Raw genomic sequence first — 16,054 nt, 5'->3', positions numbered from 1 at the left:
ATATTCTTCTTTTTGCTAAATTATTTTTTCCAAACCATTCTTGCAGAGCATTTAGCTTGCAGAGACTGCAGGTGGCATATAATGACGCTCTCAGAATTAAAATGAAAAAAAGACTACGGTGGTGCAGCACGAGTGAGATGTTCATTGGTGTAGGAGTAAACACTCTACAAGTTAATTTACAATATCTTATCTATGGTTATGAAATATCCTATTGCTATTTAATATGCAATTTGTATATTTAATTCAGAGTATAAAATCCTTTTAACCCTTGCAAACATAAGGCACAGCTCAATTTGTTACCAGTCTATGAGGTACTGGTATGGACACCTTTTTAGCCCTATAGTTTTTAAGTCTGAAATTTGTTATACTTGTGTTTTAGTTCCTTTTATTTGTCTTTCTGGTGTTGGCATTTGGACATTGACTCCACAGTAATAATAAGTCTATTCTATTCTATTCATTTCCATATCCATTTTCATTTTAAATGACTTCACACAAAGGCTTATCGGGAGAACAGTGCACCCCCTTCCTGTCTGTGCTCTCACTCCTAAACTCTGTCAGTTTCCTGTCTCAGTGAAAATCAGCTGTTTTCCTTGTCTTTAGTCAGATAAAAGAGCAACCACCAACTGATTAACTGAAGTCACTGCGTGCTTTTCCTTATTCTTGTTAGGATTTCTGTTTTCCCCATTCATATTTTTCAATAAACACCACTCATTTATGCATGTAAGCTACTGTCAACAAGTGCTCCAATTGAATATCCACACAAGTTTTACTTTTCACTAATTTGCACTCTTCTGGTGAATACACATGCCTCAAAATGATAGTAGAATGATCATCTTTGATTACCACAGATTAGTTTAGCTTAAATAGATCTACCAGGTTTCCAGACAATAACAGTTGCTTGTAAAACTTCAGACAAATTTCTGGATCAGACATCTGACAGGACTGTGGGGCTACAGGATAAGAAATGTAAAGCATAAATACACAAAGGATCATGACATCAAAGACGAGGGGGGCTAGCAAACACAAAAAGGGAGCCAGGGAATCCCTTTGAGGGATTTAGATGAAAACTGCACATGTGAAGCAGGTGGGTCCAAAAGCAACTGGCTGCCCCTTGGCTCTGTGAGAGTCTGAACACCGACTCCACCCCTAGCAGCTGTCCCTGATAACATCATCCCAGTGAGCACACCATGATGACGCAATCTCCTTAGAGGCCCACTCAGGATATCCCAGGCAATTATTTACTAATTTAAATTATACTTTCATTTTTGTTGTTAATTCATGTTTGATAAATTGGTAATGGATATTAACTGATTATGTTTGTTCCAGAGCTGAGACTAAAAGATTTTTTTTTAACGTCTACTTTTTTTTTAGAATGATTTTTGCAAAAATCATAACTAGAAGTTAAATTGAATACAGTCTTCTTTTTCACGTAGGTAATACATGGTCTGTGATGTTCTAAGTGTCTTCTCTCAGTCTTTCCTTGTTGTGTATTTATGCGTCATTGATTGTTGAAACAACTCATTTGTGTTTATTTGCTCTTCTTTATTGTTCTGGTGATTTTGTGTTCACTTTTGTCTGACATCTTTTACCATAACCAATAAACATAGACAGCTCAGTGGCCTTGTGGTTAGTGTCTGCCCTGTAACTGGAAAGTCGTGGGTTCAAACCCAGGCCATAAAAATGGGACCCAATGTCTCCCTGCTTGACACTCAGCATTAAGGGGGGTTAAGCCAGTAAATGGTTCCTGAACACGGCTGTGTCTGCACCTCAACGCTCCCCTTTTAGACTTTTAGATATTTTAGATGTCTGCTATTCCTCAACTGAAAGAAAAAAGAAAACACATTTCCTGACATTTTTAACAACTTTGTTTAATTTTAAAACAAATTTAATTATAAAACTAATTTGGAGGAGTTCTTGACTATGGTTGGCTAAATTACTTTTATAAGCTGTTGTAAACCTGTGGCAACAGCCTGTGGCTACACGACCTTCAGAGCCTTAGGGGCCAAACGAGAAGGTCAGATTTATTTGTTTCTGTGATCAAAGCCTCAATGGTTTGTAGTACTGAATGAGATAACTCTGTGTTATTTTCCTGTTCACATGATTTAAATCTAGAAATTTACTGTGAACATTTATTAATGAACATGTAGCAAATCACATGAACCCTGATTTAATGTGATAAATGTTTTTTTTTTTTTTACAGTTCACAGTTTTTTTTTCCTATTTTATTTCTGGTCTTTGAACAGAAATTCACAGTAATTTTGATAAAAATGTATTTAAATATTTTTTCTGTTCTATTTGAAGAAATGACAAGTATCCCATTGCAGGAAAAATGTTAACTAAATAGCTCATTTGCATTCAATGTTATTAGGCTTCAAAGAATGCAAGCCAATTGGTTGGCCCTCACGCATTTTCACCTCACCAAAACTGCCCCTCTTTGCAGAAAGTTTGAACACCCTTGCGAGAAGACATTCTGGATTTCATATTAATTCTTTATTTTTTCTTTGCCCAGCTTTCATTAAAGACTTTCATTTTTTGATTGAAATATGTCATCAATTTATTAGATGTATTGCATAGATAATGGAGTCAGACTTCTATAATATTAAGAGCAAATAAGCAAATTTACAAGTGACTACTCAACAGGAAATGTTGATGACTTAAACATAACAAATTCTGCAATTAAACTAAATAAAATATAAGTTCTAGCACCACTCTAACAGAATATCAATATTTGCTTCCTATATAAGGCCCCTGTATGTCCTTACATGAGCTTGAATGATGAAAATCAACATTCATCAAGTTAGACAGCTCTCCTAGATTGATTGATTCCTAGTAGTTAAGCACTCTCAAAGGTCTTTCTTTGGTCTGGGGAAATCATTGGGCGTGTTTTCTTTTTTTTGCCAAAATACGCCTCTATGACTCAAAAACTCTTCATCTACACTGAAATCCTGAGCTAGCCTCCATGCGAAACCTCCTGACGATCCAAAGCTTAAGTCGTACCAACAGATTTATCATTATTGCAAACAGATATTTCTTCACTAGGAAGAACAAACACATTTAAAAGGGTATAAACTGTAATTTACAATATATCTCATTAGGTAAAATGGCCTCAATGTTCTTAATTGAAAAAGAGCAACCCTATCGGGTAAACTTACTAGTACATGTAATTTTTAAGACTGACTGGATAAGGGATTGTTTAGAAATGTTTTTATTCTGTTCTTAGCTGACAGTTAAAACTGTTCGTCCATGATATTGTGATACTTTTGATTAGCCTCTTGAGAAAACTTAAGTATTCTTTGAAGTACTTATACTTGCCACCAATCAAGAGATGGGGTGGACTTGATTAGCTGCCTGCAGCTTTTATGCATCCTGACACCAACAGAATATTTTGTTTCATAATGCTTAAAAATAGAGAGTAGAAACTGTCTCCAATTTAAACTCCAAAGGTAAAAGTTACAAAAAAACATAAAACAAAAATGTATCATTAATGACAAAATGGTTTTTTAAAGTGGGTCTTTCAAAGTTTCCAGAAAACACAGTAATGGAACAACAGTAAAGCCCAGATTTTAATGAGCTTATATAACAAGGATTACAGTATTATATTCTTTTATGTGCCACTAACCAGCTGCCTTTCACATCTATTCAGTATTCTTACTACTAATGCAATTTTTGAAAAGAAAGCTTTTGAAAGCATGTTGTGCTTTCTGAAGCTCCCTAGAATACATCTCACAGTCTAAAATACTTTCAAAATAATGCATTTTGACATGAAAAACAATATCCACAATGATGCCTGGTGATGGCGTTCTTAAAAAATGTGTCTTATTTGAAAGGCCACCACTGCCATACTGCAAAGTGCTGTTAGATTGTAATGTGCCTTTGATTAGGAGGCTGCCAGCATTGGTAACTTTCCCTGATCCTGCTGGACAAGGGTGCTTTTGTGGGTTCAGAACAGCTTGGGTGATGATATGGAGAAAATGTTGACCTGCGCACTCATACAAGCCTCCAGCCTTTACGTAAACATTCACTGTGTCCCTACGACACATTTCTTTCTTGCAAACAACTTATTTAATGTCACTTTCCCTCTGTATTTTTTACCATGGCAGCAATTAACTGTTCACGAGTATTCATGTGCATCAGCTCTGGTAAGAACTACGGTAATTGTTCTCACTCACAGTACACAAAGCCATTGATGGAGCACTTTGACCTACTCACAGCCTCAGTAACCCACTATTTAAGAGCTGAGTTAAGACTGCCTGGAATTTTAGCAAAACCACCACTGCTCGGTGGATGTTTACCTGAGAGCTGCAGGTAGTTTACTTACAGTGCAGACAATATTGGTAAGCTTAATTAAAGTTTGCAACTTTTAATAGCCATCATTCAGTGCCTGAAGATCATTAAACCCAAAAGGACTGTACTGTCCAAAAGGTCTTGGTTTTGCATCTCTATCCTTGTAAGAAATAAGAGCAGTTAAAGTTAATATTTTATGCTCAAGAAATACAGTCCAAACATATTTAGAAGCTTATGCTTCTAAATTAAAAAAAAAAAAAAGATTTTAAAGTCCCACTATGTCCTTTAGTCTTTTAATTATAATTACGCCGTTTTTAGCCTGTGACATTTTTTTAGGACGTGTTCTCCAGAGCGGCAGGAGTTAATTAGAAAATTGCCTCTGAGTCGTGGGCGGGACTGTTGGCACTGAGTAAACCCGCCCACACTTCCCGTCATTCATCTGTTTACAGTCTCCTGCTGGCTGACAGTCCCTCACAACCCCAACTAGGGCTTCATGATATGAGGAAAACTGACAGTTTGCGATATTAGTAATCAATATTGCAATGACAATATGACTTCATATACAAATGGCAAAACAACCAAAAAAACACAATTTCCATTTCACTGCAACAGTTTAATTTAAATAAGAGTCCACATACCTTAAATTATACTCCAAATGACCCTCATCTACATAGGAAGGTCAACAACGTGAAGGAGTCTATCCGATTGGTCAAATACTAAAAGGGATTTATTTGTTTCGTTAAAAATTTCACGCTGCCATAAGACTGTTTTAACACATTTAAGGTAACCATTTTCGACGGCGAAAATGGCGATAGATTTATTTGCGATTTATTGTGCAGGCCCGACCCCAGCCTAACATTACAGGGGAAACAAAATATGCGAGCAACATTGGAGGTATCCAGTATTCAGTATCCAGTTTTGAGCCAGATGCCAACTGGAACGAGGAAAACAAAAACGTAGATGGATCAAGACCTCTACAAATGGATGCATCGGAATGGAGCGGAGCAGGAAGCTTGTGACCTGCCAGTTACTTCTATGCCACAGGTACAAGCTTTTTCAAATAGTATGTTTTCATCTACTCCTGATTCACAACGATTTGGATAAAGAAATACTTAGGAAAGAAGTTTTCAGCTTCATTTTCTTTCTGCATGTTCTCCATCATAAGACAGATGCCACAAGAACATGTTAAAAACACCCAAAACACAGTTTTCATCAGAGGGGGCTCTTTAAACCTTAATAATCCTGTTTTCCAAGTGATTAAACGGTCAATGTTCTGATATTTGAGTAGTTTGGATAAACACAAAACAAATAAACCATTAAATAGATTTGAAAAAGAGCTTATAAAAGCATTTTTTTTAGTATTCATGGATACAAAAATCTCTCTGAAGGGGGACCAGATCCATAGTCCAAGTCCACTATAAAACCATTTTACCCCAAGGTTCACCACAAGGTGCATGCCACTCATTAGCCTCAAGAACAGACAGACCAGTTAAACTTATTAAAAGCCATATTAAAAAGCCAGAGCAGTTGGCGAACAGCATTCCCTCGATAGACGGTTTTGTTAGTTTTTCCAGTTTGAGCCCCTGAAAAAGCATGTTCAACATATTAAAGAGCTGTAATTAAATCAAATTAAAGCTGAGAGTCTGCACTTAAAAATGATATTCTCCATCCAGCTCGAAAGTGTTTTGCTTTTTAGTTAAAATAACATATATGGTCTGAGTGCATTAATATAATCTGGTTTTTACTGCATATTTGAACAATGTGATTTTGGAAAATATTCTGAGCAGCTTTTCATATCATGCAGAATTGTGTGGGATCAGTTTATAAAAGGATCCAATTAAAACTATGCATTACATAATCTCATGTGGTCTGTCTGAGGTTAGACTTTCCTCAACCACAGATCTCACTGTAGATTACTCAGGCACAGACAATATAGTAAATCATGAGCAAGACAGACAAATACTTGACCCTGTTTCAGCAATTATGGGCAATGGCTGCCAACCTAAAACAACAATTTTGTACAGGAGAGAAAACAAAAGGCTTCATTTCTTTCATCTCTGTCTACTGCTGTGCCTATTTATTCTTGTCAGTGTAATATTTCCAAAATAAATATAAGATATAGACATATGTAAAGAGAGATAGAGGGACACAACCTGTCACAAAAGTTGCATGGAAAGATGAATGCAGGCACAAATACTTACAAGTACACAAACACAAGCAGCAATTAAGTAATGAGGAGACCCTTTAATGTGTTTCATTAGGCAAACAAAACAGCTCTCAATGGCCCAATCATAAAAGAATGTAGCCAAGCTATGAACATTGCTAATTAAAATTTGCTCAAAGCAAGCCTTGTTTTCCACTTGCCATCCTCATCCAAACCCATGTCTGCGTGAACGTTCTTTTGCATTGCAGAGGTTGGTTTTATTTCACTTGGACTCAGGCCTCAGCAATAAAACTTTCTGATGGGTCAGCAAACAAGTTTTTTACTCAATCACTGTGCATTATCAGACCAGATGAAAAGGAAAACCTATAAGTAATTTTGAGGTTTAGTAAAGAAGAGGAATTTTTAAGGAACACTGTGTATATTCCATGAGCTAGTTGACCTAATGTTAAAAGGTGTTGCACTGAAAGGGTAAAGGAGTAATGAAAACACCGATATACCAGCAGCCACGTGAGTCTGAGAGAGACAAGAGAGAATGCAAACTTTAACAGCAACTGGTGGAAAAGCAGGCGTTGATGATCAAACTGTAATGTTTCTTGCCAAAGGAAGGGATTTTGTTATCATCCTACACATGTCTTTTCATATGTTGTCCATCCACCCACTTGGGTAAACAGAGATATTTCCATCTTGGCTGCTTTTCTTCGATCTCTTCTTTTGCATGTCTCAGAGTCACGCTCTTCATTTCATGTTTTGCTTATTTTGTTTTTTATGTCTCCCCTTCATTATTACAGTTTTCCACAAGGTCGGCACACAGAATTTGTCAAGCAGACAAAAATGTGGGAGGAATTCATTGCAGTTTTTTTTTAAACTTTGGTTGGATCCCTGTGGTGCTGGTTTTGATACCCTTCCCTCTAAGTCCTCGTCTGTGTTTGATGTGTGGCATAAGGCTGACTTGACACAGTGAGATCCACAGATGATGGATTTGCAGTCAAATTCATCTTGAAGTGAGCTGACAAGCACATAGAAGTCTGTAAATGATTAGTGCCTGTAGATTGAGTTTCGTGCCGTTGAGTAAGAAGGCATAAAGCAACAAGTAACATCTTCCAAGAAATTTTGGCTAGATTGACTGAGATAATGAAGAAAGCGACTTTGGGAAAATTGATCTGGGACAAATAGCTAAAACCGTCTGGGGTAAGGGGTAACACTTACAAAACATCAAAGGAATATAAACTAGTCACAGGGATATTGTCAAAAGGGATGTCAGTTGATGTCGTATACACAGTGTTTGTTTCACTTGGTGTGACAGACACACCTCGTTTTGTATTTTCCACATAATTGTCTTACACTGTACAGTTTGTCTTATTTATTGGAGCCAAAACAAATAAAGAGTTAACAAGAAAAACCTTTTCAATGTGGCATCCAATTCGACATTTTGTGGGTATAAAAAGCTGATTTTGCCAGTAAGTCATTCATCATTCAAACAGCCATAAACACACAACATCCATTAACGGAATCGCAGTGCTACCTGGCCACAGCGTGCCTACATGTTGGTAGAAGGCAGTCAGATGTAGGTAAACCTGGTGGGTCTCAAAGTGTCATCAGCAGACTTGCATCAAGACACAGAACATCTGGCAGAGTTTGTTACAGTTCCAGGAGTGGAGCCCCTTGAGTGACAGACAGCCACAATGACCAGTACCTAAAGACCTATGGACTCAGACATGGTTTAGCAAATGTCACACAGCTGCAGGCCTGTTTTTCAGATGTGAGGGGTACTAGAGTTTTCAGACATCCCATTCACAACCAACTTTGTCTTCAATGCCAATTGTTGTAGGTGACTCCACTGACATCAAGACACCAGCATGAATGTTTGGAGACCATGTGACCTGGAAAATGTAGCAATGGTCTACCATCCTGTTCACTGATGATTCACCTTCCACATAAATGATGGTCATCAGTGTTACTGTAAAAGGCTAGCTGAACAATACACCGAGCCCATCATGCTCCCCAGGTTTTGCTTTGGTGGAGGAAGCACAGCAGTCGGGACAGACACCTCTAGTTAGCACTAAACCAAAGTGGTTATTGTAGGTGGACCGGCCACTGACCTCATAGAACCCATCATTGGCCCCCAATTCCACAGCACACTCCCAATGTTCTGTTGATGGATGGTAAAACTCTTCCACATTGTGCCAGAACAGCTCGACTTCAGGAAGTCTAAGTTCCTCATGTGGCCAGCAACAACCTGAACCCCCCATAGAGCATGTCTGGGAACAGCTGAAGCAGGGACTGGATGATTGTTCCCCACCCACAAGTGACCTGGCAGAACTGCAAGTAGCACCTGTGGAAGAGTGGAACGCATGGCCTCAAAACAAGCTGATGTTGCTTTCTTCTCATTCATTATCACTAATATCAAAGGGACCTTTTACATATTTCATTAAAGTTAAGACCAAATAGGAAAAGCAAACAAAATGAGTTACAAATGATGAAACATTTGTAACTCATTTTGTTTCCTTTTTGCAGATCACTTTTTTTTGTTGCTTTTTTTAAGATAATTAGCATGAAACCTTGGATGGTTTCTTGCACATGAAGAGAATCTTAAAAAAAGAGATAGTGAAATCCACATCTTAAACTCCTGTGTTACTTAGTAAACTAACATACATGAGTTTATTTAGGGACATCCTTATGCAGTAAATGTAAAAGAAATAAACAGATGAGTCTGGAGATATGATGATGTACGCTTTAGCTTCACTTCTGAGATGAGAAGTTTAAAGGCCAGGCATGAACAAGAAGAGTTCTTCACACAGCATCACACACACAAAAAAACCATTTTCACAGCTTCCTGATGCAGCCACACTCGTGCACGGCGTCGAGATTCCATTCATCAACCAACAGACTGAGGGGATTATTTTTGCTGGAAAAGATGAGGAAAACTCAGGGAGGAAAGAAATGTATGCATGTTTGCGACATTTCTGTGTTCTGCAAAAAACAAATGTCTGAATTGGAGATACAGTTCATATTCGAAAGATACGTTCACAGCGCCCTCGGCGACCGCTTTTAATAAAAAGTCTATGTAAGGGTTTTTTTTTTTTTGAGGAATGAACATTATATTACACCCAAAATCTCAAAAAGTTGATTTTTACATGATATATGCCCTTTAAAAGTAATTTTAATGAATGTAATTGTTTTAATTATTTAAATAAGTCAGCTCTTTGAACCCTGTTTACATACAGTAAACCCATATTGTAATTGTTCATAGGTAGAACTATTTATTATAAAAATTGAAGATAATACAGAGCAGTGGTTTTCTGGTTCATCTGTTGTTTTGTTCACGTTTTTTTCTGTATTCTACCGTATTAAGTCTTTTTAAACATCAGAATCAAGTATAGCTGTTAATTTTTTGTTAAATGGCAATGATTGATGAGCTAACTGAATTTTCTGCAGTGAAGTTAAATAAAAACAAGAGAAGTCTGAAAATGACTGATTTTCTATGTACATGTAACACATGATGAATGTTTGCAGCTGTAAACAATCGTTTTTTTAATCATGTTACACCTTTTCCCATGAGGTGTGCAAACTAAAGCAAATAGAAAATGTAATTTGGAAATCCTTTTATTGTTTAATTAGCTGCTGTTTTCTCATCATTTGAAGACTTGTACTTAAAAAAAAAAGCAGTTCACTTTCTCTAAGAGAACAGACAAAATATGCTGGGTTTCTAGATGAAAGACTGCTTTTTACGTGCATATTTATTCATGGATCACTTATGGCCAAGGGCAGTCTGCTGAGAACAAAATTTATTCTTACGTTTTGCCAATGTCAGTTTGAAGAAATCCTGTCGTTCATCAAACAAGGAAAAGAAAAAAAACAAGAACAAACTTCAGAGTCCTCATCAGGACAAACGATCTTTTGGCATTCTGTTACAGTTTTTTTTTTTCTATTTTAAGTGCAGTTTTCAGCCTAACATGAACTCAATTGAAAATATAAGTGGTGGTATTAAGCTAAAACAGGCTGTTTGTAGTGAAAAGTTTGCTTAGCTTTTGAACACTTTGCTCCCCATAATAAAGGTAGTAAAAAAACTTCCTAACATAACTTTATTTAAGTTAAATATACCTTTTTCTTTTAGCTTACATCCAAAAGTAAAAGCACAGCAATGTCAACCTCCATCCCCTTACTGCCTATTTTTTAATATTGAACAAATGTTTGTTTAATGCTTAAAAATTTACTTTGTATTTTTTTTTTTTTTTTTACAGTATGCTCTTATCTTTTGGAAGTCAGACACATCACAGATGCTCAGGTAAGGATGGCAGAGAAGAGAAACTGCTTTATAAATTAAAACTAGGATTATATGCAAAATGTAATGTAAAGTAAAAATTTGAAACATACAATTTGAATAAAAAAAAAGTTGGAATTAAAGGACAAAAAACTAAATGTCTGTCATAATTATATACCGTATTTGCCGGAGTGCAAGTTGCAGTTTATTTCATAGATTGGCAGGGATTGGCAAATTTTTCAAAAATGTTGAACTTTTCTCCCAAAAATGTGACTTATACTCGGGAGCGACCTTTTTTTTTTCTATCATGCACTTTTTGGCTCCTGTGACTTATACTAGATACTTCTTATGCAATTTATAGTCATTTTAATCCAATGTAAAAATAAAATGAATAAATTAAAACTTTTACCACATTCTAATAACAGAAAAACATGTCATCTTGTCATAGGGCAACGATAACAACACTGGGCTGTTGAAAGTGTGGCATACACACTCTAAATCATTAAATTGCAATATATTTAGTAAACCTCTGTCTGCAGAGTAAGCCTCTTTTACCATAGAAGTAAAACGAATGGGTGTAAAAATTGCATTAAATTCACTTCATTCAGGAAGTGTATTCAATCCATGAACCAATATTCACTGAAAACTATTGTTTTAAATTTGTAGGCCAAAATTATACATTTTCTGTTGCTTTCTATAGAAATAATGTATTTTTATGTAGAAATCCATAACTTTAAATTTAAAGAACTAACTTGCTAAGTTAGAATCAATAGTAAGGGAAGAATTTAAATGTTTTTTCTAAAACCAAACTGAATTTGTTTTGAAACACAAATAAGGAGAAATTAGTCTATGTTTAATCAATCTGTGTTAATTGTAAAAGTATATTTAGAGTCTCAATGTGCTTTTTTTGACATGTATTTTTACTAAACATATTTTTTTATCACAAGAACAACCCATCAGCTTACAAAAAACTTAAACCAATACACTTTGAAAACTTGTACCTCATCTACATATGAAGGATGTTACAAAACATTTGTTTATAGACAGTGATGGCAACAGCGTTTATGAATTAATTGCTGCAGGATTTGCCTCGGGTATTTATTGTATCCATGGTAACTGCTGAAATAGAGACATGTGGCAATAAAAACAAAGTCTCTGGTGCTTTCATGAAACAGCATAAACACAAAGAAGGCTTTAGTTAAAAGACACAACAGCAAGTTTTCAGCATTAACTTTAGATAAACTTAAAGAACCCCAATAAAGGACTTCATCTGTACATCATCTGTATGTTTTGTAGTTGATTGTTGAACCCATAGACTATAAAGTGTCCTCATCTTTATAATACAATATTCAACAAAGATCTACTTAAAATAGCTTAACTTCAAACGCCAACAGCTGTTGGGTTATACTAAGACTAAAAGCACTGTAATTTAGGTTAAATAAAAAATTACACAAGGCTGGTAGAAAACCAATGAAATGTTTTTGTAGAAAGAACAAATTACTTTATTCCAAATACAGACAGCCCTATTATGACAACTCCAAAATTGACTTAATCTGAAATTATATAAATCAAGCTGTGTTCCAATTGTATTTAAAAACAGTCTGATAAAGCCATGCATATTCTGTATTCCATGTATATTATTGTAGGCAATGCTTTAAAAAACATTTAAGTTTAAAAAAACTTAAGTTAATCGGATTACATACAAAAATGAAAAGAAAATGTCAAAAAAATGATAATGTTTTGATTAAGGCAATTTGCACTTAACTAATTTGGACCTTTGAAGGAATAAAATGAAATAATAAAATGAAAATCTTCATCACTGTAATCTCATTTGACATGGACAAGGAGAAACTAAGGCTAAAAAACAGCCTCCCAAAACTTGATCAACTCTAAACAAATAAATACTTTTACTCCTTTGTTGATGCTAATTGTTCATATATTCTAATGAAAAAGGAGTTTTAAATGATGCAATTATAAAAAGAAACATATTAAACAAAAAACCCTTTTGAATTTTTTTAAAGCATATTACTGTAAACAGTGTTAGCAGTGTCCACTAAACATTCTTATGTTCATCTTCACTCGTTCATTTTTGTTTCTAAAACGTGTGTTTTTGAGTCTACAAAGCAGTTGTCTGCTGTTACTTGTCATCCCATTAAACACACAGCTGCTCGTCTCCTGGCAACAGATGTTTCAGACTGGCACAGCCGGCGCTCATCTTGCCAGCGCACATCACCAGACATAATGACAAATGACGGTGTACATTTTGTTTATAATGCTGTACATGTCCCACAAATCACTGACGTCCGCATCCAAGGCCTAATTATCCAGCGTACACCTTTGTAGAGGCCAATAAATTGGGATTTTACATGGGATTCACATGTAGATAACAATCCCAAACCTAATGTGAGATATTGAGACTGATAAAGTTTTCCTAAGGAGTCAGATTCCAGCTGTGCATTTTTGAATTGTCCATTTCTGTACTTTTTAAATGATAACCATGTCTCACATGTATTGCATATATGTTCACATCCTCCTTGCCATTGGAACTAAAAGACTGTTGCTATGAAACCATGTAATCATCGACAAGAGATATTCTCCACACCTGAAACTGCATAGGGTTAACTGTCTAAAAGCATGAAATGAAAAATAAAGGATTTAAAGACAAGCTTTAATAGCATTTTAAAAAAGAATAATATGGACGTTACCCTTTCTAAAAATAGAATGCCGAAGAGAATTTTTTTGTGTCCTTAAACTGACTGATGTGGCCAGAAGATGAGGTAAGACCTGATGAGAATAGAGATGCTGGTAATTAGAAAACAGCTTTCTTGGAAAGGAGGATTTTGCTCTGCTCTTATTGTTGCTATTTAAACCAGAAGCAAAATCCTGATGCACAGAATCAATAATTGTGTTTGTAAACAATAAGTAAACAAGCCAGAATGCATACAGAAAAAAGTAATGGGGTCTGAGATAAATACTATTTTTTAAACATTTGATATATTTTAGGGTTTTCTTTATATTTCTTATAAAATAATGTAGACCAACACAGCACTTTAGCATTGTTAAGTCAACTTTTGCTATTCTTTTAATAGAGGGGAAAACAGTGATATTCACTTTTGGATATGCAGACTGACTTCACTCTCTTTGTCTCTACTCTTGTTTAATAAAAAGAGAAAAGCTGAAAGCTGAAATGTTTCATATAGTTTGTATAAATTGACTCTGGAAAAACATGGAAACTTTCCATTTAATGCAAATGTCATAAATGGGCAATTTAAAATCCAGAATAAATCCTAAATAGAATGATCCCAATACATCAGAGTTAGTAGTATTAAAATACAATAAAAAATGGCTACAGCAAAAAAAATGACTGAGTTCTGCTTTTATGATGACAGTAATTTGTGTTTTGCTAAACATTTTTCTCATTATTAATTTATCTTGTTTAAACTGAATTATTATTGAAACTTTTTTAGCTCAAAAATGCATTTGCTTGTCAATGTTGCAAGAAAACTTAGGACTGTAACTTGTACTGTCCTGGAGTGTATTGTACATGAAACCTGAAATGTCTAACCTTCTTCCAAATTACTCTTTAGGAGTGGGCAAGAATGAATCCAAAATCTTGAGTAAAATATTTGTAAAATGTTGGAAGGATATCTGCACATTTAAAATCCACACCAACATGAGGTTTAACTTGAAGCTTTTTTCTTTAGCCTTCATGACATTTAATCTATTTTCAATGTTGTACTTTTGCATGTAAACATTAAACAAGGCACTTCCACATAGTTCCAAGTAATACACAAAACAATGCAATATAGGTAATATTATTTTACTTGTGTCTAAAATTACATTTTATAAATGCTATTTTACTACTTTCAAAAAACCCTAAATTAGAAAATGGCAAAAATGGAAGATGCAGATATTGATGGATTTATGGAAGATAAATTGTAGGGACTTACTTTTTATGCTGATTCTCTTTTCGATCAGCAGAGCCAAGACTCTGGGGGGAAAAAACAAAAAACAATTTGAGGACACTGAAAAAAGTGACAACACCTCTTGAAGCTATGAGACGATCAGAGCAAATTCAATGTGTTAACCTGCAAACTGGAAAGTTTTTTATCAGTAAATGATAAAACTCTACATTTGATCAGTAGTTGTGTCATACAATTAAATATTCAGGATAAAAAAGAGTGAGCAAAGGTTTAAGACAACTTTGACAGATTTCCACTGTAAAATGAGATAATAATAGCTTTTCCTATCCTATTCAGCTTCGTTCAACCTTTCTTCCAGCAGAGCAAACCTTTAAAACAAGTATGCACATTGCAAAAAATCAAAAAATAACACTTTGCTTTGGTGCTTGGTGTTGTCTTGTTTACCAAAAGTATTTAAAAAAAAAAAGCCACACAAACACTCAAAATAAAGAGTATCCACACACAAACATGTGAATGAAGTGTGCCTTCATTAGCCTTGGGCTGGAAACACTGTCGGAATGAAAGTGCTGCAGTTAGGCATTTTGATCTTTCGGAAATAAGAGTATCAGCATCTTGGGACTCTGTGGGGAAACTGAAGCTCACAGCAAGTGGACCAAGCCAAAACTGTCAATCAAATGTAACCTAAGAACTTAGCTACGTTCCCAGAATGAGTGAGCGGAGGTGGTGGCTCGTCTGATTTGTCTTGGCAAAAAAAAAAAAGGAGTTCTGTCTTTTTGTCGATCTTGAGCAATTGAAAGCCTGAAATCAGTTTTAAATAAAAGCAAATAATTAGGATTTATGAAAGAAACAAATACGAAATGTTTAATTAAAACCCCAGTAACCATCAGAGGCATGGTTTTGATTGCATGCACATGTTTAAACATGGTTTTACTTGAGAGGCACAGTGACATTTGGACCAGAAAGAGACCGTTCAGGTGTGTGCGTGCTTTCATGTCTGTAGTGCGGTGACATTTTGACCACTTCTCATACACCGAGCCTTCATATGGTTTCATCCTCCTGGTGAGGACAGGATGCAGCACACAGAGTGAGTAACCTTTAACCCCCTCAGCTCCCCCACAGTGCCCTCAGGCAGTACCACTCTCCTGATGGGGATGACAGCAGGTGGGTGTGCTCCATTTGACAGACACATCTATAGGGGGGAAGGAGGCCTATTTCAGGAATACCTATCAAAGAAGAGGGATTAAAGATAAATAATAGGGAAAGTTTGCAGTATAAAAAAATCGTTTTGTTAAACTGTCGATAATTGCTCTTATTAATGAACTAGAGATGTTTGTGGTTGCATTTGTAATTTCTCATCATTTAAGACCTGCTATGAGAATTTAACTTCCAATTATTTATTCCTTTATCTATTTTTTGGCCAAC

The 16,054-nt window shown here is 35.5% G+C and overlaps 1 protein-coding gene and 1 long non-coding RNA gene across 7 annotated transcripts in view; one reads left to right on the top strand and one right to left on the bottom strand.

The window, feature by feature from the left end:
* Positions 1-16,054, bottom strand: part of LOC101159862 (ankyrin repeat and fibronectin type-III domain-containing protein 1) — a 148,537-nt gene that overhangs the window by 33,277 nt on the left and 99,206 nt on the right. For all 6 annotated transcript variants that reach the window (XM_023949109.1, XM_023949113.1, XM_023949111.1 and 3 more), the window contains one exon: positions 14,660-14,700. In XM_023949109.1, coding sequence (XP_023804877.1) covers positions 14,660-14,700 — 41 coding nt within the window. The remainder of the gene's footprint in view (positions 1-14,659; positions 14,701-16,054) is intronic.
* Positions 1-16,054, top strand: part of LOC111946375 — a 118,737-nt gene that overhangs the window by 80,932 nt on the left and 21,751 nt on the right. The window contains exon 3 of the long non-coding RNA XR_002872055.1: positions 10,690-10,733. This is a non-coding gene — a long non-coding RNA (uncharacterized LOC111946375). The remainder of the gene's footprint in view (positions 1-10,689; positions 10,734-16,054) is intronic.

Source organism: Oryzias latipes, chromosome 19, assembly GCF_002234675.1.
Source record: "Oryzias latipes chromosome 19, ASM223467v1".
Lineage (NCBI taxonomy): Eukaryota > Metazoa > Chordata > Actinopteri > Beloniformes > Adrianichthyidae > Oryzias > Oryzias latipes.
Note: the sequence above shows the minus strand (reverse complement) of the source record. Positions and strands in the feature narration are given on the sequence as shown.